Source organism: Neolamprologus brichardi, chromosome 12 (genome assembly GCF_056152115.1).
Source record: "Neolamprologus brichardi isolate AB-2024 chromosome 12, ASM5615211v1, whole genome shotgun sequence".
Taxonomy (NCBI): Eukaryota; Metazoa; Chordata; class Actinopteri; order Cichliformes; family Cichlidae; genus Neolamprologus; species Neolamprologus brichardi.
In genome coordinates this window covers 35,697,637-35,723,824 of record NC_142115.1, presented here as the reverse complement: position 1 = coordinate 35,723,824, position 26,188 = coordinate 35,697,637, and the positions used below count along the sequence as shown (strand labels likewise).

The 26,188-nt window shown below is 41.7% G+C and overlaps 1 protein-coding gene across 3 annotated transcripts in view; it reads left to right on the top strand.

Moving 5' to 3' along the window:
- wdfy3 (WD repeat and FYVE domain containing 3) overlaps positions 1 to 26,188 on the top strand; it is a 119,884-nt gene that overhangs the window by 47,741 nt on the left and 45,955 nt on the right. For 2 of the 3 annotated variants that reach the window (XM_087849483.1, XM_087849482.1), the window contains exons 15-21: positions 1,337 to 1,526; positions 1,857 to 2,071; positions 5,781 to 5,893; positions 10,303 to 10,540; positions 18,227 to 18,327; positions 22,479 to 22,697; positions 23,157 to 23,341. In XM_087849483.1, the coding sequence (XP_087705609.1) occupies positions 1,337 to 1,526; positions 1,857 to 2,071; positions 5,781 to 5,893; positions 10,303 to 10,540; positions 18,227 to 18,327; positions 22,479 to 22,697; positions 23,157 to 23,341 (1,261 nt within the window). The remainder of the gene's footprint in view (positions 1 to 1,336; positions 1,527 to 1,856; positions 2,072 to 5,780; positions 5,894 to 10,302; positions 10,541 to 18,226; positions 18,328 to 22,478; positions 22,698 to 23,156; positions 23,342 to 26,188) is intronic. The other variant, XM_087849484.1, reaches the window with a different exon arrangement.

The following is a 26,188-nucleotide window of genomic DNA, read 5'->3' as shown; positions in this document are numbered from 1 at the left end:
CGGAGGCTTCTTCCTGTAAAACAAGAGTTTTTCCTTCCCACTGTTGTCAAGTGCCACTCAAAGGGGGTCGTTTCTGTATTACTCTACGGTCTTTAAATATGAGGGGTCTGTTGTTGCGATCATATAAATGAAATGGAATAAAATGAAAATTGATTTCAAATGAAAAGTGGGTGATTCCTAAGCCTAATCTTAAAGTAGAGAGGGTGCCCGTCTGGGTGGTTACGGAGGACAGGGGGCGATAACTGAAAGCTCTGCCTCATGTTCCACTTTTAGAAACCACAAATAATTGTGCAGAGTGAGAATGAAGTACTCTGTTGGGATAATATTATATTAAGAGGTCTTTAAGGCATGACCTGCACTCATAAAGGTTTGTAATCCCTGAAAACCTGACCGGCTTAGTCTTGCTTTCCTCCTCTGTAGCTTGTGTGAGCTCTAACCACCTTCAGCACAGCTGGCGTTTACTAAGCATGTTGCTTCCATTACACTGCATTTATCACTGCATCAGGCCAACTCTGTTTCTAATGATTTTCTAATGTATAGTCGAGAGCTTCACAGATTAAACAAAAAGAAATCAGAACAAATAATGAAACCGAGGTAGAAACTACTAGGAGGCAAACATAAGGAGATTTCGTGTTTTATCTGGCAGCAGATAATCAATTAAACGAGCGATTCGATTCTGAAGAATCCAAAGAGTTTAAAGCATCCACCAGCTGCTGTGAACATCAACAATCTGGTTCCTTTTCTTGCCCCGCAGCCAAGCCCCCCAGCGTTTTATGCTGACTCTAACCTTTCCAGCTCTGCATTTCTCCTGAGGAGAGATTTGCATCGCAGGAACACGCCTATTTTGCCTAATTGCCCGAGCGCAGGCCCCTGCAGATCTCCTACTCTCTGCTGCCTGCACAGTGGGGGGTGGAGGGTAGGGGGCTGTAGCCATCTGACACCTCGATCTCTGAAGTGTGCAAACAACTTGACTCGCGTTAACTAAAGTTACAGTCGGTGTTAAATACAATGCTCACACTGATCAGTGTTGGGAGGAGAGCATGTTTCCCCCCGAGCTCTGGAAGATCCTGTGACTTTGATTATGAATAAGATTTTGTTTTTGTGAGCTACTTACAGTAGAGAGTAAACAAACTTCCATTAACGGGGACAATCGGGCTTCTCCGTGGCCAAAAACTCAACATTCTGATCCTTTATGAAAAGAAAAGTTTATATTTACAGGAGCAAAGTATTCACAGTATTTTTACCTTTCGTTTCTGTGTGAAATGTGAATATTTTCATGCAGCTTGCTTTGAAAAAGCCAATTTTGACTCGCCTCTCTCGTCCTTTGTGCTCCCAGACACGGTTACTACGGCACGTCGGGCCCCCCTGCACCAGCGAAAGCCCTGACTGACCTGAAGCTCCACTTAACGAACTCCTCCCACCCCATTTCCTCATCGTCCTCAACAGACATGGTGGTCATTCACCCAGGGGCCGTGCTGGCCATGGTGGACCTGCTGCCCTCCGTGTCCTCTGACAGCCAGCCAGAGGTGAGGAAATGAAAGGCAATGTGCTTCCTGTCAAAGTGGGTGAAGGGGTTCGATGGCAGGCAGGAAGTGTCTTTTTTTCAGTTGGGTTTGTCACGTCAGAAGGCAGCCAGACAGTGTGAGTCAGCTACATATGTGTGTTTTAGGGGAAAGGCAGTCGTATTGAATGATGACATGCAGGTAATAAACTTTCTAATCCGTGAATTGCCCAAAGCACCCTCTCACATTTACCTGATTTTGCTTATTTTTACCTCTTTACAGGGCGATTTAAACTAAGCTTAAGTCTTAGTCTCGGTTTTAACGTCTAGCTCTCCAACTTTCTGCTCCTCCCAGCACGCCCTCGACCTGCAGCTGGCAGTCGCCAACATCCTGCAGCTGCTGGTGAACAGCGAGAGGAACCAGCAGGTGTTGTGTGAAGCCTGCCTCCATCAGCGACTGTTGCAGCGCTGCAGCCAGGCCCTCAGCGATGAAGACCACCCTCTGCACCCGCCGCTGCAGAGGATGTTCGAGAGGCTGGCCTCGCAGGCCCTGCAGCCGATAGCACTCAGGTACTGAAGCTGGCCACTTTGATAACATGATGTAGGCACCAACAAAGCTAAACTGAGAAGCTTCAACACTGAGAAGCTGCCCCAACAATGACTGTTTCAGATGATAATAAAGAGATTAAAATAAGAAGCATAAAAGCAAGACAACTCAAACAAATATTTTAACTATTATTCAGATGAAATCCTTGACTAACATCACAGAAACACACAAGGTCAGATTAGGTGACTGAGCCTGGCTAACATCACCAGCTGACACCTGCACAGCCTGTTTACTCTGACACAGCCTTTCTTTGTCCAGATCAAAGAATGCAGTCCCAGCTGGAGCCAATCAACATCTTCTATATTAATAAAATATGAATTATTAGTCTAACTAATTACTGTTTATACTACAACCTTAAACCCAACCTCAGACCCCCTTAACCAACATTACATCAAACCTTAAGTCAGTGCAGGTTGTCCCTTTGCCTAAAATACCCCCAAATCTTTATGAGGCTTTCTCTCAGACTCTTAATTATAAGCACAATAAACCTCTGATGCACACCGTTTTATGAGGTACTTTACTGCTGATGGAACCGAATTAGCAACCAGGTTTAAATAGTGAACAAATGCATCACATGAAAACAGATTTATCTGTGGTGAAGTATTAGAGACAAAAAAGTAAAGGCAGTGCATTACTTTGCTTTACGAAGGTCCATCACTGTTAGACGGAGGTGGGATCTAAATCTCATTCATTTTTGCCATCAACAATTTTTATTTATTTCATTTTAACCCTTAAGGACCCACAGTGACACTGGTGTCACTGCCTCTTTACACTTAGAGACTTGGTTATATATGATTCATTTGATATAAGACCCCCGTAATTTTCATGAAAGTAGAAATAGGTCTGGGCTCTTAAGGGTTAAACTTCAATAACAGAACTTAAGGATAACTACATAAATAAATAGCTTAAAAAACAAACAACAACAAAACAAAACAAAAAAACCCAAAACAAAGGAAAGTTATCCTATTCTTTCTTCGCACACCAATCCCCACACCACCACTCTGTCATTACTCTTCTGTTCTTCAAGTTACAGAAAGCCAGCTTGTAAAGGACCAAATACAATCATATTGATGCAATTTGTCTAATAAACCATAAGTCACTTTTTCGTAAGACGCCAACTTAGCCATTGTCTTTAGCCACTCTTCATAGGGAGGGGGGTTCTCTAAATCTCATTCATAACCAAATATCGGTCCAGGTTATTATTTCCACATGAAAAAAAAGAAAGCCTTAAAGTTATATTAATATAAAATGAAACTGTGCCATTTTCAGTATTAACATCCCAGCGTGTGCAGTTTAAAGTCTCAGAGAGAAGGTCGTCTGTTCAGGGAAAGTTGACGTTCAGCTGTTTCTTGGTTGTAGCTGTTTTTTAAATTGGTTTTAGTCGTGTTTGTGACATGTGTCTAACATTAATTTTAAGTTCGATTTTGTTTTTTACTCCATTTAACCAGTAAATAAGAAACCAAAGGACAGACCCACAAAAACCTGAGAACAATGAAGAGATGTAATACCTCACATTCAGGTTTTTTAAACATTAAGGTGTTTGTCTAGACTTTTCTGCACAAACCTGAGCTTGGAGCAAATAATATTTTATGAACAAAATCATTTTGTTCTTGGAAAGCGGTTTTGTTTTTTTATCATGCTAATGTGCATTTGCATTGTTGGGTTTTACTGAATGAAGACGGATTTTATATGCAGGCAAAACGGAGTGATTCTCATTTCCCGCTTGACTTGTTACGTGAGATGGGAGATTGGGGTTGAGGGACAAGACTGAAAGTTATTTGACATGCACATGGTTGGTTGTTTTCATATGTTAATGCGGCCTGCCTGGCTCACATTCTCTCCCTCCCGCTGTAATTATGCTGGGGGTAAACGTGTTGCTGTCTGTCAGCCTGTTCCCCATCCTTCCTCCCTGTCAGGCCTACCCTTCATATTTCCACTCTTATTTCTTTCTTCTTCCCATTTTTATTTAGTTTCCGCTCTGTCAACATCAGCCAGCAGCAAAGCTCCAGAGTCTTTCTGCCTCCTCGGTGCCGCTCCGATATCGTCTGCTTCCAGCCGCTGGTGTCGCACATCGAGCGCTCTGACAGCAGACACAAACATTCACAGCAACACTTTGCATTCATGTCACTTACATGCCAGTCAACCATGTCACTGACTTTGAAACAGACTGGAAATGCTGTAAACCTCAGCTTTTTGAGGAGTGGAAGTAACTGCTGACTTAACAAACTGCATCCAATTAGGATGTGCTTCACTGCTTAATGCGAACATAAAGGACATAGTATGGCAGGGGGAGCCTGTGGGAGTGCAACGACTAAACCCAGCAGTTGTTTTTAATTGGTTATGTGATAGTGTCAGAGCCACACACTGAAAAACAGGAATGCGCCTAAAAGAGTAAAAATAGGCCTCAAGGCTCATGCTTTACACGAGCATGGCCCAGGTACTAGGGGTGGGGGAAAAAATGGATACTGTGTAGTATGGTGATATTTTGTTTGCTAATAATGTATGGATACAGGGACAGCAGAAATCGATATTTTGTTACAAAAAAGGTTTTTGTGCTCTGACTTCAGAGCATGTTGATCCTTTTTCTGAATCCTGACATTCCTTCACTGTCCAAATGTGTTTCACTTTTTTTATGGCAGCAATAAACATGACAGTTTACTTATTTTAATTTAAGACATGTTTTATTTTAATTAAGTTTAAAACTTTTTTATTTAATGTAAAATTATATTTTGTTTTAATTTACTTTCAAATTCTTCAGTTGCTGAAGGGGCTGCATAGTTTTCATAAACTGCATAGTTCAGAATAGCTATAATTGTACCAGATGGTTGATTCAGTTAAGTTGGACTAGACTGTAATACAAACCGTTCAGTTTGTCAACAATAAAACTGAAATGAGAGAAAGACTGAGTGTGAGACTTTGATATTAGATAAAATTAATATTGATAAAGTTTACCTTTATGTACAGAATCTGAATATCGCAAAATATTTTAAAAAATTGCAATAATATCGTATCGTGCGTTAAGTATTGTGATAATATCGTATCGTGGGATGTATGGTGATTCCCACCTCTACCAGGTACTATATTTAAAAGATTTCTGCATTCTTAATGGCAAAAGTTTGGACACGAGTTTGTACCTTTCATTTCGTTTCACTTATGGCTGAGGACCATCTATGTGCATATTAGGGAGCGTATCTGCAAAATGTGCATTTGGGTATAGAAGTAATCACTTTTGAAAAACACCTCGCTGTTGATGCCGAGCCAAATGCATGCTCACTTCCTCTTTCCACATGTTGGAAAAAAAGTTTTTTGTGCTCTGACTTCAGAGCATGTTGATCCTTTTTCTGAGCAAGAATCCTGACATTCCTTCACTGTCCAAATGTGTTTAACTTGTTTTTTTGCTCTTTCCACATGTTGTTAATAGGATGATTGAAGTGTAAAGCCAAGCTTTAGTTTAGTTCCTCGCCTAAACAAAGGCGCTCTTCTTAAAGCCACTGAAAGGACTTTTTGAGTAACAGTGGGGGGAAACAAAGGCTGAGGTTATTTTAAAACAGGAGCGCTACTTAAATAAGGTTAATTACACTGAAATAAAGGAAGTTCAGCAGTGATACTGGCCTAATTGTTTTTTCTTTGTTCTTTCTTTATCCCTGACTTCCTGCTTATCTTCCCCTTCAGGGAGTTCTTACGTCTCGGGAACCCGCTGAACTGTGGCGCCTGGGACAAGAAGCTGTTGAAGAACTACCGGGTCCACAAACCGAGCTCTCTCAGCTACGACGCCGAGATGAGAAGTAAGATTGTAACATTCGATCATTGTACTCACTGTTCCACAGATCTCCGGTGAAATATTCCTACAAGTGTTTTTTGTCAGAGATATTAAATAAAACACAAGTCGGGTTTTGGTGTTACACTTACCAAGTGCATAGACTGGATCATACCAACTACACACACTGCGTTCACACAGATAGAATCTATCCCAGGATAAATGATTAAACTGTCTGCATAAGTATTTGTTATAGTTGGGTTACAGGCCTCAAACGTTTTATTAAAGTGCCGACTAAAAGGTAACCACCTTAGAAACCTCTGTACTTCTGTTTTATCACCTATCACAGGACGTTCTTTGGTATTAGTCGAACAAATATAGTCTCTTATACCGACACAGGTAAAATGCTCACTTTGTAATAGCTGAGAATTGAAGAGCTCTTCACAGCAGCCTTCCAAGTGCAGCTATGAAAGATGTGCCACCTGGGAGCGATTCCCATCTGCCGTTGTGATGCAGGCTTCTCCTGGGAGAAAGTGTCATTTTTATTTATTTATTTTTTAACAAAAGCTTTAAAAAAAAGGAGAATCATCTTTTCTTTGCTCTCTGATGAATTCTCCAAAGAATAACATCTGATGTTAGCGTATGAGCTTTACTTAGTTCCTTAACGCCAGATTAAAATGCTCAGATGGTCCGTGTGCTTTCAGAGTGGTCTTTACGATTTATCCAGAGCTCCTCGTTTCTGTGCCGGATCAAAGATAGAAGGCAAACCTAATCAGGTGTCCTTCCATGCATCCGTGTTGTTAACCGCTTATCCAGTTTGGGATCTTGTGAGCGCTGGAGTTGATCCCAGCTGTCACAGGCTGAGAAGCGGCGTGAACCCTGAGTATCAAATGGCTAACACGGCGACACAGATGAGCACGCTCATATCCTACCAATTAAATCTTCCTGTAATGCTTATTTATATGTTATATATATTCAGACAGCAGCTGACAGTAGACAGAATGCAGCTATGACTCGAGGACTTATAGATACACTAATTAGCACGTGGCGTCATTTCAACGTGCTTTAGCTGCTTTTCATTTCGTTGCTTTTGGAAGCAGGAAGTTGTTAGAGCGGTCTTCTTGTCCACTGATTAAAGCGATGTGTAAACTCCATGTTTAAACAAAGATCTGCTCGCCTCTGTGAATGTAATGCAAATGGCTTGTTTTCCATCAACAGCTGCTAATGTTTGTAATTTTCTGGCTTTCTCAGCATGTCTTAATTGCTTATTGTGTCTCCTCCCAGCTGAGAATGGATATCAAGGCCCCAGTAATTACTGCTCTTTACAGACAGCCACTGGGAGAGCACATATTGCCATCTTTCTCTGTGAGAAGAGTCTGGTTTATTAGCTGCCATTGATGGCTGTTGTAATTCTTGCTTTCATCCAATTCGTCTTTGTCACATCTGCTGACGCTTTAGAAATGAGACGACCCGTGTTCTCAATAGAAGGTGAAATATGTTACCTTAGCGCGGGACGTTATTATCGCCCTTCTGGGGCGATGAAAATCCAGGTTTGATTTAATGTGGCCTACTCGCAGTTGGTGTTTTCAGTGCTGTGGGATTTTTCATGGGCGGACCAAGCTGTAGGGGTTTTTATCACTCTCTCTGAATCTAATCTACTTTGAAAATAAATGTTATTTTGAATAAACAAATGCAAATTTTGAAGTGCTGGAATTCTGTCAAGACATTTTTAGGACTTGTAAAAACAGTAGAGAAACCACTGTTAGATGGTAGGGGTGGGGAAAAATGGATACTGTGTAGCATGGTGATATTTTGTTTGCTAATAATGTATGGATACAGGGACAGCAGAAATCGATATTTTGTTACAAAAAAGGTTTTTGTGCTCTGACTTCAGAGCATGTTGATCCTTTTTCTGAGCAAGAATCCTGACATTCCTTCACTGTCCAAATGTGACAGTTTACTTATTTTAATTTAAGACATGTTTTATTTTAATTAAGTTTAAAACTTTTTTATTTAATGTAAAATTATATTTTGTTTTAATTTACTTTCAAATTCTTCAGTTGCTGAAGGGGCTGCATAGTTTTCATAAACTGCATAGTTCAGAATAGCTATAATTGTACCAGATGGTTGATTCAGTTAAGTTGGACTAGACTGTAATACAAACCGTTCAGTTTGTCAACAATAAAACTGAAATGAGAGAAAGACTGAGTGTGAGACTTTGATATTAGATAAAATGAATATTGATAAAGTTTACCTTTATGTACAGAATCTGAATATCGCAAAATATTTAAAAATTGCAATAATATCATATCGTGCGTTAAGTATTGTGATAATATCGTATCGTGGGATGTATGGTGATTCCCACCTCTAATAGATGGGGAGATGAAATAAGCTGCATTAAACTAAGAGTAAAAAGTTTATTTGTATTTCTTTTGGGTTTCCGACTATACATTTGCATGAAAAATGCCTCTATAGTGAGAAAAAAACATATATTTTTCTGCTCTGGGGTTTTAAAATCAGGCTATTTTTAAGGTTTAAGGATTTTTGATTTTGATCATTCTTGGCCTCATTCCTTACAGTTTAACAGGTCAATAAGGTTCAATAGTCTGGTTCCCTGAAGAAGAGGAACAACATGCAGTACGTACAGTGTGGAATATGACGTCCCTGCGTGTGCCAGCTGAAGACACCTTTGAACCACAGCTTTAAGCCAGATGATCTGTAATGACATATTTGAGGCCCCACCTGCACATATACGTGCCTCAGTTTGATAAACACTCCTGGCTGAGCCCAGCGTCTCAGTGGGGAGACTTTGTCTTGAACTCGTTCCTCTGCTTCAGGAAACAGAAGCTGTTCACTTTCAGTTGATTCACTTGCTAACACACATACAGTATGGAAGGGATGTATAAATGCCCCCAGTTGTCACTGAACCAGAACAAAAGTGTGTGGTGATGGCCAACTAGCTGCAGCACAGATATCACTCACAGGGACCCCTTTAAATGGGGCACATGAGGTTTCCAATCCCCTGCTGCTCTCACACCCTGAGGCAAACAGAAACCTTTGGTTCTGTGAGATGCTGGGAAGATAGCCTCCATAATCCAGTTGGAGAGCCTCTGCTTAGCCAGAGTTTTATCTCTGCTTGGATTATTACAGCAGTTAAACAGCTTGGCCACATAAACACACATTCTGAGTGTGGTCAGTGTAGATTCACATCACACACAGATGAAGGTTCATCTCTTCCTCAGATGGAAAAGGATGAAGGCAAAAAGTGAGAAGCTGAAAACTGTGCCAGAAGCATGCACGGACGAAGCGTGAAGGTCACCGTCTCTTTACTGAAGGCAGCAAAGATGCAGTTCAAAACAACCCAGTATTATGTAAAAGAAACTTCATAGCTATAGAGTCAAAAAATGGACTGAAAGACAAGTTGAACCTGGTGTTCAGCTCAGGACAGGGCCCATAGGTGGGCACAGTGATGTGGTAGTGGTTTGCTCCGGGAAGCCATTAGCTTGGAGACAAAATCTGGGAACATGAGCAGGTGGATTTTGATTGTTGTGGCTCTGAGCTTATGAAAAGCTCGGACTGTGACGGTTTCTGAGCTGGCAGAGGGGAGGGCTGCTCCACCTGCAACCTTTTTGCTGCATGGTGAAAGAGGGAAAAGGGAGATGTGGTCTTTGCCAGCCCGCACAGCAGCAGCGGTGACAGGCTGGTTCACACGCTATCTACCAACTATCCATGAATGTCCGGTCCTGCATGTCACCGTCGACCTGGTGAGCATGCAGCTCAGGCTGCAAGTTGGCTCGTGCCTGGCTTAACCCATCAACATACTCCATGTGTTTACTCAGCTGTTTGCTGGGTCATCGACTGAATACTTTGGACTCGCATGAATCTGCGTCCTTAGACTCTGAGAGGAAAGAGAAATCTCATGCAACAGCAGTCTTTCACAGCTCTACGTACAAAACTTTGGGTTAAGTCAACCTTCTCATACTGTGGACAGTCTCCAGGTAGACGGGGCACCTCATGCTGGTGTCTTCACCCCTGTGGACAGACTTGCTTCGGTTTGCGACTCATACCAAAATGACAGGGGTGTCTATTCGCAGGCAGGGTCCACATATGTCATCACAGGTCATCTGCTTTAAATAGAGGTGTCTTCAGCAAGACAAACAGCTGCGTGATACTGTCTGTGTTGTACAAAGTGAAGGAACTGACACAGAACTAGAAAATTTTGCTCGTTTCACAATTACATCTTTCTGCTTTTGAATGTCATGAATTAAAAAGTAAAGTAAGACTAATAAGCGTCCTGAGGCGACGGTTCTTCTCATTTGATGCCATGTAAAGAAAAAGTTATTGATTTGAATAGCTAACCAAACAGTAGCCACCTTTCAGTCCTGAATCGTGGATCTTGCGTGTCTTGACTCTAACCACGCCTTCTTAATCTCACAGACAGCATGACCACTTCCATGGAGGGCTTCGGCCCCGACAGCGTCTTCACCACGCCGGCAGAGGACAATGGCCAGTATCGCATCAGCCGCAGCCTCGTGCGCTCCGCTGAGGGCAGCACCGTACCCCTCACCCGAGTCAAGTGCCTGGTGTCGATGACAACCCCCCATGACATTCGCCTGCACGGATCAGCTGTTACACCTGCATTCGTGGAGTTTGACAGCTCGCTGGAGGGCTTTGGGTAAGTTATGGTTAACAGACCTTAAGTGCATTTGGTTTTCCAGTCATATGCTGTAATGCTTATATTTTTGATTATGATATTTGCAACAATGTAACATTATTCAGATGAGACCTTTGTTACCCGGTTCTTTGTGACCTTTCATTTCTGAGGCCCAGTTCAAAAATGCTAACATGTGTCTTTGACACAGTGGATTTCTGACGTTGCCACCAAGGTTATTATCGTTAACAAAAACTAACGAAATAACGAAAACTAGAAGTGAAAAAAACATTTTCGTTAACGGAAATAAAAATAAAAACAAAAAAGGAAAACTAACTAAAACTGTAATGAGTGTTCACAAAACTAACTAAAATTAACTGAATTTATAGCAAAAATGTGTTTAGTTTTCATTGATGTGTGCGTGTCATACAATAGTCAAGGGTGAAAATGAAGTTTAGTTTCCAGATTTTTTTTCTTGCTGTGTCTCATTATGCCAGCAGGTGGCAGTATGTTAGTCGAGTCGTCTGTGTTGCTGCTCCGTCCACGCGCAGAATCATGTCAGGAAAAGTCGGAAGAAAGCGCCAGAGTCCAATTTGGGATTACTTTGAATATGACTGTGTTTATGATAAAGCACGTGTCTTGTAGTGGAAACAGACAAATTATGAGGGACATTTCTAAAGGGAAAAAAATCCCACAAACCTTAAAGTGCACTTGAAAAGCTCACACAAGAAGGCTAACCTAGCTTACCTAAAACAGAAGCTAACCCCAGGCAAGGCAGCGTGATGCATCCCGAGACAACAGGACGGGGATATCTACACAACTGTGTGAGTCAATTACCTTCAAAAAGTTTATCAATTCACTTGAACCAAAATTACGAACACCCGGTGCTGCAAGAGTTAATAGTCTCATTGGGGCCAAGATATACATTTTATAGTTGCCTGGTATCAATGGTTGTTCATCTGCCTTTATTTATTTATTTATTTAAAGAACCCATAGGTGGGAATGTGAGTTGTCTGTCTCTCCGTGTTAGCCCTGCGACAGACAGGCGACCTGTCCAGGGTGCAGTATGGTAGCTGGAATAGCAACATACCCAAGGATAAGCAGAATGACTGATATGATGAAACTGGGATTTTGTTACACTTAATTATTGCAAACACAACCAAAACTATAACTGAAACTAAGGATTTTCAAAAAAATAAAAACTAAACTAGCAAACAATTGGTAAAAACTAATTAAAACTGATATAAAATTGAAAATCTGAAGTCAAAACTAAATAAAAATAAAAACTAATGAAAATTGCAAAACTATTAAAACCCTGGTTGCCACACAGGATGTCTCATGATTAAGTTCTGGGAGATTCTAACCTGACCGTTAGCCTGACCAAACTTGGCTAATCTTGGATATCAGGAGACAGAATTGATATGTTTGTGACAGCTGCTTGCAAAGTATATATCAACTTGACATTAATGCAGCTATGAAACCAAAACATGCTCCTGTAAACATGTGGCCTGCAACACAGAGGCAACAGCTATTCTGTTCATTACATTTCTCCATTTCAGTCCTTATTAAATTAAAAATTATATTAATGTGACAATCTCTTTCAGACTTAAGGAGTGGGACAAACTTTGGTGTACATTTTGGAAAATACTGATGCCTTTATGGAAACAAATCTGTATATAAAGAAGTATAACTTGTAAATGTTTTATATCCATATAAGAGTGTCAGACTTGATTCTTACAGTTATTTTTCATCAGAAAAATCTAACGTGCGCTCCCATGATTGGATACTTATATAAGATATACGATGTATATAAAGCATATACACTTCCTGTAACTTTTTACAATTTCCTGTCCTTACGGGTGGAGTAACAGATGGCGCCCATTCTTTTGTAAACCATTTTCGCTCTAAATCTCTTTGCGGATCAATTTTCCTCGCCCGTGAAACACGCCTGAGGACGTAACGTTATTTTCCCCGCCATAAACAGGTTGTGTGTGAGTGTCTTTTAGCAGTACCTGCAACTGTCTCAGCAGGAGCCTGTTATTCGCCTCCAGTTGTGGAGCTGTGCATACAAATAGGCTTATTTTCCGCCTTTTATGTCACACGGAGCCCTTGGAACGCCGTCCGCTGCACCCTGCGGTTTGTGTTGTGTGTTAGCACCACAGTCAGCGCGGGGGTCAGAAGACGGTGTGTGGGCTGTGACCTCAACACTTCGTCCCCCATGCTTTTGTGGACATGTTGAGCTGAGACGCAGTTGTGATGTGTTACATTCTTCATTAATATTCATAAGTGCATCTTGCAGAAGATCATAGTAGAAGTTTCCTGTCAGGTTGGTTACTGTGAGCCAACTGCACTAAATTATTAGATGGCTGCGGCTGTGGAAACGAGTATATTCATTCAGTTTGCATTTCTACACCCAGGGTCCTTCAGTCTTTTGTAAGACTAGACTTGATTTAAAAAAAACTGCAGTGAGATTCTCTTTACCCTGACGAAAAAATGCAAGCTTAGCAGACCAAATATCTAAATTTGCACAAAACATCCCGTGTCAGTGACTCAGCCTGTAACATAACAAACAGCAAGTGGAAGCAACAAACTGACATCCAGCACTTTTTCAGGCCCTTGGTTGCCATGCCATTTAACCACCTGTTTTTACACCAGCATGTACACTGAGGACCGCAGTGATGTCAGTACTACACACAATAAGACAGCACCAATCTTCCAGATCAAACATTTGTGTAAGTGTGTCAAACAGGATCTGAAAATTCATCTTTCCACTCTAGTTGTCTGTAGCAGTGCCAGCATCACCACACCAGAAGTATGAATAAGTTATTAGTTAGGCCTGCCACAAACGATTATTTTGATAGTCGACTAGTCACTGATTATTTTTGCGATTAGTCGACTAATCAGATCATCATCCATTGGACGCAAAACTTACAGCTTATTGCACAAGCAGCATCTGCTCTTATATAACTATCATTAGCTTACAGCTTTAAGTGTTTAAGGTATGTGCTAACTAAAAATAAAGACAAGATGATAGTTTATTAAATTTTAATGAAATTTGCAGATTGTTTCGATGGAGTTTAATCTGCTTGACGTTTATTCAGCTGTGTAAAAACTATAACTTTAATCTCAGCCAAACCGATTTAATCAGGAACAAATAAAATACTAAAAAAAGCCAAACAATAACATTTGTAAGTTATCTAAGTGACTTATATATGTTTAACCTGAGTAGTGAAAGACGGCGGTGGGTTTGAAAACGATTTGCCGGGAGTCCGGTGTTCTCACGGCTCTAGTTAGCCTAGCCCCCGGCTAGCTATCGAGCTAGTGGCTAACAGACGTCTCCGAAAACGTCGGAGCGCTTTTGAAAATATGTGGTGTCTTGATAAACTGAGCAGATATTTGAGGTTTACACAGCTACATTCTCACCTGAAAATATGTTAAACGTTTATTTTGTGACCCAGAAAGAATAATAAGAGTAATATTAAAACTAACTAGCTGCCGCCATTGTTGGAAACAGAGCTGGGCTGCGCTATGAATTCTGGGACACAGCTTCTTCTTCTTCGGGGTTTAACGGCAGCTGGCATCCTTGTACATGCAGTGCTGCCATCTTCTGTTTCAGTCCGTTATTACACTCTTAAATCCTACTACTTATTCCTGCGTCTTTTGGGATCTTACAAAGCTTCAAACGAAGCGTCGACTATTAAATCAGTCGTCGACGATTTTAATAGTCGACGTAATCGTGACTAGTCGACTAATCGTGCTAGTCCTATTATTAATTGTATAAAATATTATACTGTTAATATATTTTCTACAATTTTGCAAAACCATTCAGCGGCCTGTTTCTGGCCCCCTGACTATATGTTTTTAACCACCTTTATTTAATGCAAATTCCTATCTCAGAACATGTAAAAGTATTCAGTTGTGGCACAGATGAGCCTTTATTTCACAGGCTTTTCTTGGCTCAGATTGGGCCTTTTTAAAGGGTGACTGCACGTAACCACAGTCAGTCTGCATTAAAGCGAGAAGTCTGTGCTGCCTTACTTAACTGAAGTCTGTCCCAGATGATATAGGATGAAATGTGAGTTATACTATGGACATACAACCATCACTCTCACATCCACATTTACAGCAAATTTAAAATGATTAGTTTAACTAATGAACCCGTCTTTACACGACAGGAGGAATCCAGTGTAGTCTTGTTTAGCTCTCAGAAATGCTCTAAAAACTCTTTCATTTAAAAACATGTTTTAAACTCTTTAAAAAGTGTGCACCAACTCCAAGAAGCCTCTTGCAGTGTCAAAACTTCCCAAGATTGTCAGGAATCAAGCGTGCGATTCAGTTGCTTTTTATCTACTGCTTTTGAAAAATCCCTCCCCCTCCGAGCGATCGCACTTCCAGCGCGTTTCTTAGCTTTGCTGTTTCCTTTACTCAGAAGAACCTGCACGACTCATCACAGCAGCCAGCTCAGAATAAGACATGGAGTTTCTCCTGAAAACGCAGCAAAGCAGCACACAGGCAACGAGGCAGTGGCCCACTTTCTGCTAAACAGAGGAGGAGACGCACAACGCACACTCATACATCCAGAGAGAGACGGCCCCTCCTTTCTCTCCCATCTGTCAACATGAAATATTGATGCCTCTGCTGCTATTAGGACTCATACACAGACGCACTCTCTATAACACACAACAGTTTTACACAGAGCCGGACACATGGATGCACATGAGGCCAGGAAGATTCAGTCTTAAAGGTTAAAGGTGGAGGAAACACCATTTTTTATTTCATTTTTTTTAAAGAATTAAAGAGAAAACATTCGCTGGAAGAAGATAAATTAGCATAACGTGCCGGTGAAATCCCTGCAGTGCTTTTTTTTCTCTTTCCTTTTTTTCTTCTTTGTCTTTTTAATAACCTAACCTGGGGTGATGAAAGAGACAGCTACATGTAGTTACTCTGAGGCAGCAGGGCGGTGTACTTGTTAGTTTGACAGGCTGTCTGTTAAACCGGGGCCCGGCGCAGTGACTCTGTCCTTGAGAAGTGTCCTTGATACAAATTTATTCAATCCCTGCCAGCCTCTGGGATGGTGTTCCTGACCTCTGACCTTCCTGTCCAGGTGGAAAAAGAAGATGAGGAGGTGGAAAAAAAACCAGGTCATTGTGGGCTCCGTGACTGTGGCTATTAAAATGCGAACAAATAAAAATGAAGGTTTTATGTGTGACTGTTACAGTTATGTCAAGATAAAAGGAGATGCTCACATTGCTTGTGTCGTCCAGTTTTAACCATTATCATTAATAAATCTCATGAACAATGAGACAAGGAATTGTTTTGGGTTTCCAGAAACTCCAGTTTGAGCCAGTCTGTACTTTATCCCATTACACATTACTGCTGCCACTGAAAAACAATGAACTTATATTAAAGAAGAAGAAGATGTAAATACCTGGTGACACCGTTTGAGTGCATGAGTCTTAGGACTCGTGAGTTCAATGGTTGATTCGTTCTGCACTACATACATGCATACATGGTTTGGTTTGTGCTTATCAGCATAAAAACAGCTGTTAAAATCGATGTTCATTTCCTCTGAGTCATCTTTCTTTTAAAGGCAGAAGTACAGAAATAAATCAGTCACGCTTTGCTCTCGGTTTTAATTTTAAAACTTTGGGATTGCAGTGAGGTGGTTTGAACTGCTTTTATAGAAAAACACATACACGTCCCAAAGATGGATGTATCCCACATCTAAAAAGTTTACACAATGCAGAAGTGCCCTAAAGTTGGATTTAATTAAATGGGCAGCAGAGAGCAATTCCTCTTGCTGCAGAAAAAGAAGTCGAGCAAACAGCCCTCAATTCCTTGGTGAACACTTTCCTGATGAGTTTATGGTGTTGATCATTAGTTTAAAGTCTTATTGAATACAACATTTAGTTTTGTGTGTGAACAGTTCCCATTAAAACAAAAAAGGACAATAAATCAGGGTTTAGTTTGGTGTTTGTAGCTGACAGTAGTGCTCACCGCTCCTCAGTTTCTCCCTCACTGAGCTTAATAATGTGACCTTAGACACAGACACGGACTACACCTTTCTTGGCTGTTTCCTCAAAGCACACACACTGTTTCTATTATGTTGCTCTTTTTTTGTTTTCTTTCTCTTCTGTTTTTTTTTGGTGATCCAGGTGTTTTGTTTGTTTTTCTTTCTTTCTTCCCCCCTTTCTCACCGTCTCTTCTCCCCTCTGGTTTTCTTTCTCTCCCTCTCTTTCTTTCATTCTTTCTCCCTGTCCTATCACCCAGTCATGTCTGTCCCTTTGTAGCAACCAAAAATAAAATAAATTCATAATTATAATAAAGGTCAATCAAATGGACCAATATGGCAAGGCCATGATGATCCACTTGGTAAAATAAATCCGCTTGGCATCTTTCTTGGCCTTAAGACAACAATTCTGATGCTAAAGATCCAAATGGCACACAAAAATAAATAAATAAATAATGTGACCTTATTAAGGTCGCATTAATAAGCTCAGATGGGTGATGTAACAACGGCATCTTTGGTTTACGATCTATGCTTCATAAAGATGAGACTGATCATATATTTGCATCTATACAGTTTTATATTTCTGCTGCAGTTTTGTAGTTTCCACTAAAAAAAAATGTAAATGTGCAACAAAATAACAGGTTTTTACTTTACAGTCAAATAACTGTAAAACTGTAAGAGAAATTGAGTTTTATAAATACAGTTATTCTGTTGTTTATTATTGTACGGAAGATTTACATTTATTTTACTTTACAGTGAAAGAACTGTAAATCTGTAGTAAATAACTACAAATTTACAGTTATTTTAATTTGGCTTTCCAGCTGTTTTAACTGGGTTTCCACAGATTTACATTTATTTTACTTTACAGTGAAATACTGCAGATTTACAGTTATTTTAATTGGGCTTTTTGCAGTGTCCTCCAGTGCAGCTCAGTTCAAATCTGTCATGTTTCTGGGTGAATTGGCCTTGACACACTCTAAGGACTTCTTTGTCTCCCCTGAAGAGGGAAAAAACCCAATCCCCCTGTTCATTTCCCAGAGCACCAGTGTCTTCAGCACTGGTTCAGGATGATTAGAGAGGAGAAAATGGCACCTTCACCGAGGGGCAGTGAGTCAGCAGAACGCGACGCCAACTCACAAAGAAAAATCTTTGTACTTCTGTCGAACGATTGCCAGCCTTTGTCTGCAGGAGAGTCCTTGAGAAAGTGGACGACAGTGCACACAGACACCAGACTCGAGCTTACTGAGGAGTTGTGTATGTGGTCTCACTGTGCAGGCGTCATCCTGTTTTTTGACAATTAAATGGAATATTATCATCATTATCATCACTATCAGCACCAACCTTAGCGAGTACCGGGGGGCTGCAGCTGACTTTGAGCAGATTTCTTTTGAAAAATGATTCTGGATGTGCGCTTTCATCCCACCTCTATCTCCTTCTCATACATAATTAATCCGCGAGTATTAGGCAGCTCAAAATTTCCATATTATAATATGAAGCTTGTGTTTTGAAGCGTGTGAATTACCATACTGTTTCTGGAATTTTTCTAACAGTTTAGCTAAGCGATGGAGCAAGACTGGAGCGGACATTCAGCAAACGCGCAGCAAATCTGTCGCACAACAAATGCGCGTGTAAGCTGTCGACGTGTCTTGTTTTTTCCCCAGATTGCAGCCGTTAATCTGTCCTCTTCTTGTCCCGTGCAGGTGCCTGTTCCTGCCCAGCCTGGCGCCTCACAACGCTCCCACCAACAACACCAATGCTTCAGGTGTCAGCGATGGAGCAGTGCTGAGCGGGATGGGCACAGGTAAAAATAGATCATTGTGCTGGGTCAGATTCCATTTACTGTAGCACAAAGGTCACCGACTGGTTGGGCCTCGGGGTATCTGCTAGCATGAACGTGGAGGCTGATTTTATAGGTTAACCAGGCACAGTGGCCCACCAAGCTACACTTTGAAGCTGCAACATAAAGGTCAGTGACATAACTAATCCTAGCCCTTACAATAACCAAAGGACAGAGTAGTAATGGATTTGCTTTTCTAAAAATGGTGAAAAGCAGAAAAGTCACATGCTTAATGTGCTGACTGTTTGTCTTTGCTGCACGTAAGCAGAAAATGATCATTGCCACAAACAAAGCAAAGGTCACCTGACTGACAGGATTAAAGTGTTTACACTTGGAGGTTTGACGGTATCCAAGTTACAGTTGCTATGTAGGGAGAAAATATCCATCAAGACCCCAAATGTTTCCGTGGCAGGCTGTAAACATGCTTTTATGCTGTTAAACTGGCTTTTTAACATGGAAGTCTGTGGGATGGATTCACATCACACTAAGGGGAACTGCAGTTTTTGTCTGTTCTGCATTAAACTTTGGCACCATTAACTCCACCAGTGCTTTCCTGCAGTGACTTTTTAAAACTGACATGCAATAAACTGCATGCTTTTAAACAGTGAATGGTTCTTTGAGGCTGAAATGTTTTTATCACATCAATTAAACTTGTGCATTTATCCCGACTGCAGAAGCTTTATTATACGCAGGTCTTCTGTCATAATTCTTCAATTAAATGAGGGCAAAGCCTCCTTTTGATCGCCTCCGTTAAGGTTGCTGCTTTGTGTTGTTAATACAAACTCAACACTTTGTGCAGTGGTTTCACATTTACAGCTTTGCATTGGACACAGCAAAACAGAGAATGGATCAATGAGACAGAAGAACTACTTTATTATAATGTCGAGTCTGTTTTATAAACCTAGCGGACACATTGTGTAACCACTTTATGCACCTTGGTCACTCTGCAGAGCTCCTTTCAGCTGCTCCCTTATTCACCCGGGGTCACCACAGCGGGCAACTCTGCATGTTTGATTTGACAGAGGTGTCCTGATGCAACCCCTAAGGGATTTGCGTCTTCTCGGGGAATAGAGTCGGGGATCTTTCGCTTGTTAGGTTAATGTGTAAACAGTTAAACTTTTTGTGGCATAAAGGCCTTTGTTGCTTTCCCGGCTTTTAATTAACTGCCAGTTTTTATTAGAGGAAATACGGTGCATCCGATGTGGGGAGGAAGTGAGAATTTAGCTGTAATCATATCCACAAACCTTCATCTGTCTTTGTGAGAACATGTCACATCAAACTAGATCAGTCATGTTGTGTCCGTGCATCAGCTCCACTCTTCGTTCAGTCCTCTCTCATGAAAAGAAGCAACAGGAAACTGTGTAAAGCAGAGTATTCGAGTGCTGCTCGTTGGATTTCACTTCTTGCAGATGACTCACTCTAAGACACTGTTTTTGTCCTTTATCCTGTTGGCTTGTTCATTTCTGTTGTTCAGAAACGGTAACTTGACTGGTTCTTTGGCATGCACACTGGGATTGAACCACCAGCCTCCCGATTAGTAGATTAGTAAATGACCTGCTGCACCTCCTGAGCCACAGCCGCCCCTTAAAACAAGCGTTTTCAATTGACGAGTAAGAATAGATTCATCTGCACAGCCTGTGTTTCATCCCACCTAATTTCATTTTTAGCCCACAGGTACACAAAAACTCTTTGTGCATTTCCCTTTTTTGCTTGGTGTTTAATTTTTAACGCCACACATCCCACTCGCATCACCGCGTTCGCCGCTTCGTCCCGTTTTTTCTGTTTACGTTCCGTCGGCCTCGTTGTTGTTTTCTCCATTTTACCATCATCTTTATTCTCACTCTCCTTCCTTCTCTTTAAAGCAGCTGTGTGTTTTTGCAAAACCTCTTTGGATTTCTTTTGCTTTTGCTTTTTTTTCTTCTGTTTTCATCATTTTTTGTTTTTTATGCAAAAAGAAAAACACGTCTGCGTATCCTGAGCTTCAGACCTCACCTGTCCTTGAGCCGTTAGTTTTAGTGTGTTAAAAATAAAATGTGTTTGTTATGAAAAACCTCATAAACAATATTGATCTTTTACAGAATAGATTTTATCATATAAACTGTCCGCGATGTTATGCTTGAATTTTTAGGTTGTAGCCTCATTTAGTATTTATGAAGCACAGCTAGACTCTCCTTTCTCCTCTTCCTCCCAGGCCACCCTCCTCTCCATCCACTCATACATGACTATCGTTCCTCCATCTGTTTACCTATTCATGCCGCTCCTTCTGTGCTCATCCGCCCCACACTGCTCTGCTCTCGTCTTCTCCTGCTAGTCACCCAACTCTATTTATAGACCTCACTCGTTCCTCCCTCATTTCTTCCTGTCATTCACATTTTCCTTTTCTCTGTGCCTTTCACTGCTTATCTCAGTCTCCTTCATTCTTCCTCCTTTCCCTGCCCTGATTCTATCCATTCTTTGTCACTTTCCCCTTCCATATCCTCATTTATCTCTATCCCGTCTCCTCCCTTCCTCTCTGTTTACTTCCTTCTCTTTCCTCATCCACTTCGGTCTGACCCATATCTGTGAATGACATCATCCAGAGGCTCATTCATCAAAATATCTTCATTCTGCTCACAACAACACTGTTCCACCAAGTGTAAATTGATATGCATAAGAATTAGATGTAATCCCTCAAACCAGTTTTCTACAGTTTGTGATGGAGTCCACAGACAGTCTGATAACCATTTGAGTGACAACCTCATCCCGAGCCACAGACTCTGAGATCTTTTCTAACCAATCTGCACGACAGAGTACTGCCTTCATGTTTTGGCAGCTTACGTCAAAGTTTTAGCTCGTTTTAATGGTAATGCGAGCTACTGTACACCTCGATCTACACCCGGAGGCTGAATTGAAATCTTTCCTACACCCTCAGTGTGCTGTTCTGCAGCTCTGGCTGATCATACATAAACATGGCATCATTTAACGTGGTGTATTTGGCACAGATAAAGCACCGAAGCAAAACAAACGTTTGCAGAATGCAAATCTGCACCAGGAAAAAATGGAGAGCATTTTTTCATAGGTGTGATAAGACGAGTCAAATAGGTTAGCTGTTTGCAGTATGTCACATTAATAAATGCAAGAAAACACAACATTTAATAATAATAATAATGGATTGGATTTATATAGCGCTTTTCAAGGCACCCAAAGCACTTTTACAATACCACTATTCATTCACTCTCACATTCACACACTGGTGGAGGCAGCTACAGTCGTAGCTACAGCTGCCCTGGGGCAGACTGACAGAAGCGAGGCTGCCATATCCCATATAGAAACCATCCAACCACCCAACACCAGTAGGCGGTAGGGTAAAGTGTCTTGCCCAAGGACGCAACGATCAGGATCGAACCGGCGACCTTCCGGTTACAGATGCGCTTCCCAACCCCCTGAGCCACGATCGCCCCATAAGATCAGAAATAACAAAAGATGAAAGGACAGAAAAATCAAGCCTACAATAACTCAGTTTCTAGTTTTCTGGACTGGCAAGACGAGAACAAACAATCTGTCCAAAAAATATGTAAAGTGACGAAAATGTTTGATCACAAACGGATGAAAGCTCAGTTTTGGTCCCCGAAGCTTTACGTCTTTCTTAAAACAGTCCATTGAGCCACTAGCGATGTTTACATAGATGTAGGTATTATGGCCCCGAGTACATGTGTGTGGATGCAGAGCTGTCAATTCACTGTGTTGCTTTCACACTCTGGTCAATCTACATTCCACGGCCAGTGAATAATGACTGAAATAACACGTTGTTGTCAATAGAAGTGGGCTCATAGCAGGGCGAGTGGAGATATTTCAGTCAGCTCACCTGTTGAGCAGGTCACGTGACGAGGAAGCCCAGGGGAAGCCTCAGGATACACTGGGAACACCTCTGTGGCCTTCCTGAAGAACTGGAGATGTTGACTGGGGGGGAGGCCTGTCTGTTTGCCCCACAATGTGGACCCATCTATTATGGATGGATGGATTTAATATGTAAAGCATTGAGATAAAAATAATTGTGAATTTTTAAAATATATATATTTATATGAATAAAAACAAATAAACCTCTGTCTTTTCTCACTCCCCCCTTTCTTACCCAGGCGAGCGCCTGTTTCCTCCCCCATCAGGCCTGAGTTACTCCACTTGGTTCTGCGTGGAGAGGTTCAGCACATCCCCTCAGGCCCACCCGGTGCGGCTGCTGACCATCGTCCGTCGGGCCAACTCCTCGGAGCAGCATTATGTGTGCCTGGCTGTGGTGCTGTCAGCCAAAGACCGCTCGCTCACCGTCTCCACCAAGGAGGAGCTGCTGCAGACGTACTGTAAGTGGCAGCACTAGACTTAAACTCCGGTTTACAGCATAACCACAAGAATGAATAATCCTCCGCTGCACAACCATCCTCTAGACCTCTACACTTTGTCCATGCTTTAGGATTCTTTTTGGTGAACCATCAGGAGAAAATTATCTCAAATCTGTGAAATCTCCAGCTTGTATGCCCAAACCCATTACTGTTTTGTTTTTGGGATGATGCACTTTCATACAGTATATATTCCCAGAAAAGAATTGAAAACTTTCTGTTAGATATTTGAGTTTAAAATGCTGATACAGTTTTGTTTAGAGATTATATTTGATAAATATGACCTTGAAATGTGCACTTCCTGTTATGACCAAACAGGCTTCCTCTCTGGGGCTTTTACCCTGAGCTAATATACTCACTTCTGCTGGAGCTCTCTGACTCATTGATGTTGCCCCCTGCTTCTCTCTGCCTTCCCCCATCAAGCAGCGGATGATTCTAGCGAAGAAGCCTCCTTCTACGAGATCCTTCCCTGCTGCGCTCGATTCCGCTGTGGCGAGCTGATCGCCGAGGGCCAGTGGCACCACCTGGTGCTGGTCATGAGCAAAGGCATGCTGAAGAATAGCATGGCCACGCTGTACATCGACGGCCAGCTCATCAGCACTGTCAAGGTAAAATTAGTACGCGGCGTGTCAGCGATAACCAACATCCACATTGCAGATCTCACTTTGTTGCTCCTGACGAGATCCAGCTGTTAGGAAAACTGTAGTAAACTGTCCAGTTTCTGTTGACCAACCGCGGGTGAACAGGCTTTGTTGCATGCAGGGTGTTTGTTGGATGTTTTGGGTTGTTTTTTTTCTTGTTGCATGAACAGAAAAAGACACTTGCTATCAAACAGGAAAACGTATTTCCTGTCTCGAACACATCTTTACTATTATGAGCAGAAGGACGAAGTGGAGCTGTAAGCCTGTACCCTGGTAAAGGTGCAGTAATGCTGGGCTTACACTGCGATTTTTGGCCCGATTTTGGCCTTCATCGTGCATCGTGTAGTATACGTGGGGTAACAAGAAGCGATTAACACCTCACGACCAGCTCCCGATCATCAATCGCTTGGTCGCGAGGGTGTCACCGCAGTTTCTCACACTGCGCACGCGCAAACAAAAATGTCAGCGAAAAAGACGGCGCAGCACGGCAGTGCAGCGTGTGATCTGGACACAAGCGATGGAGGCACTTGTAGAACTTTGGAAAGCTCATCCGAGCCTTTTCGATGTGGCCTCACAAAATGATCACGACCACAACAACCGTGAAAATAGTTGGATGGACGTCGCTGCTCAATCACAGCTGCCTGATCATGTTTTTCATTAGCAATTTAGCAAAGTTGATGGCGGTGGTGTGTGTCTGTGTGAGTGAAAGACAGAGAGGGAGAGCGAGCGACAGAATTTCTGTTATAACCTTCATGTTATGGACGCACAGTGTGAGCACTCGGGTCGCATCAGAGCATCGGGTTGTATAGTGTGAGACCTGCATCGTGACCTACGAACTTCTAACCCCTGCGAGTCAATCGTGCAGTTTGAGCAGGAGCTGAATCGCGCGACTGACAAAATCGCACAGTGTGAGCCCGGCATAAGAGGAGGATTAACTGAGCTTGCCAGTATATCTTTAATAGGTTACATCAGTTAAGTCTTGTAATAAATGTAGATGGATTTATGGGTATAAAATCAGACTATATGTCATATACATAAAAACTATCTCCATCATCTCATATTCACGATTACCTGTTTTTAAAGACAGCTGCTGTATAAAGAAACAGTGAGCGAGTGTGCTGATAATTTATTATGCATCAGTAGGTAAGTACGGCGCAACAACGGCTTTGTGTTTGCAAGTCGACCATTATTAGCTCGTCATATTTGGATCACGGTTGGCGTTGAGAAGCAGCAGTGGCGTACATTTCTAACTCCGACCTTTAAACGGCAGCTTTTGAGTGCTGCAGTCAGCAGACTGTGATGTGGTTTGTGGTTCAGTGACTTTAGATTCCCCTGAGATTAGACAGCAGAATGGGGAATAGGCTGAGACCGCAAGTCACAGCTTCTCCTTAATGGCACTGATAACAGCGGCTTCATTTCCTGCTGAGGGCCGTGTACAGGAAAAAACAGGCTGGTCGTGTGTCTCATATGGGTCTAAGTGTTCGTGTGGTTGCATTTAGCTTGTAAAAGAGTGACAGTAAAGCTAAAGGTGTGCAGGCACCTCCCAGGAGGGCTAAATGGCACAAGTAGCCAGTAACAACAGCAGGAGTGGCTTGATGTGTGAATAATGAATAGATGATACGTTTTATTTCTGCTCAGAAAACTGCTGAAATGCTGTTTTGTGCTGAGCAGTATTTCTCCTTTCATATCCCTTTTTATCCTTCCCATAGTCAGTGTCTCTGCGTCACTCGCTGTTGTGTAACATCAGGCGTTTTGATTGGTCAAAAATGAATCTTGTGATTTTAAGAATGAACTATTAAGGCCCTGGTTGTTTAAAAAAATGTGATCACAACTTGCAAAGGCTCCACATGTTTGTTTATTTAAATTAAAAAAATAACAACAGAATTATTTCAGAAAAAAACAAAAGTTATCTGTGTCAGTATTATTAGCCCCCTGACTTTTTATTGAGCCTCAGCACAAACCACTGCTGTACAACGATGTGCTTTAAGTTTTTAAAACTGTCTAAAGTCAAGTTAAAACTGAGTTTATCTTTCAATTAACACAAAGTTTAAAAACTTCAGCCAGGGTTTAAACTGTCACTTGAGAAAGCATCACGCTAAAAACAAAGAAATCAGTTCAGACTTAATATAATTGTTGATGCTCACAAAGCAGGAAATGGATATACAGAGTTACCACAGCGTTTCCATATATCCAGAACTGGTGTGAGAAGGATTATCCGGAAATTCTAGAAGAGCCACACAGTGCAGAACAAGCCGAGGTAGAAGCAAAGATTTCAAAGACACTGTTGAGTGTTGATGTGTCCAAAGACCCCAGAACAACTGCCATGACACGAAATGACGCAGCCAAGTCATTGTAGTCTCAAAGAAGACGATCGCTGGAACCTACACAGGAAAAAAACCCAACTTCTGCAGATAAAGATATGCTAAGAACACCCTGGAGAAAGATTATGTACACAGGAAGTGCGTCTCTTGGTCAGATGAAACAAACTACAGCTCTTTGGCCAAAGAGATGCTGCTTATGCTTGGAGAACAAAGGAGGAGGTGAACAACCCAGAGAACACTGTCCTCACAGTGAAACATGGTGGTGAGAGTATTACCCTGCGGGGATGCTTCAGTGCGTCTGGACTCAGCAGTGACTGCACTTTGAAATACGTTTAGATTTTTTGAGACCTTGAAACAAAAGCATGGCTCCTGATCTCATTGTGGATCTTCCTGCAGTGCAGTTCACTTTTCGAATGTCCCTCTATGGCCGCCGAGTATGTTGTCTCTGTAAGAACCTGATATTGGATTTTTAAGATCGATAACAATATTTGGT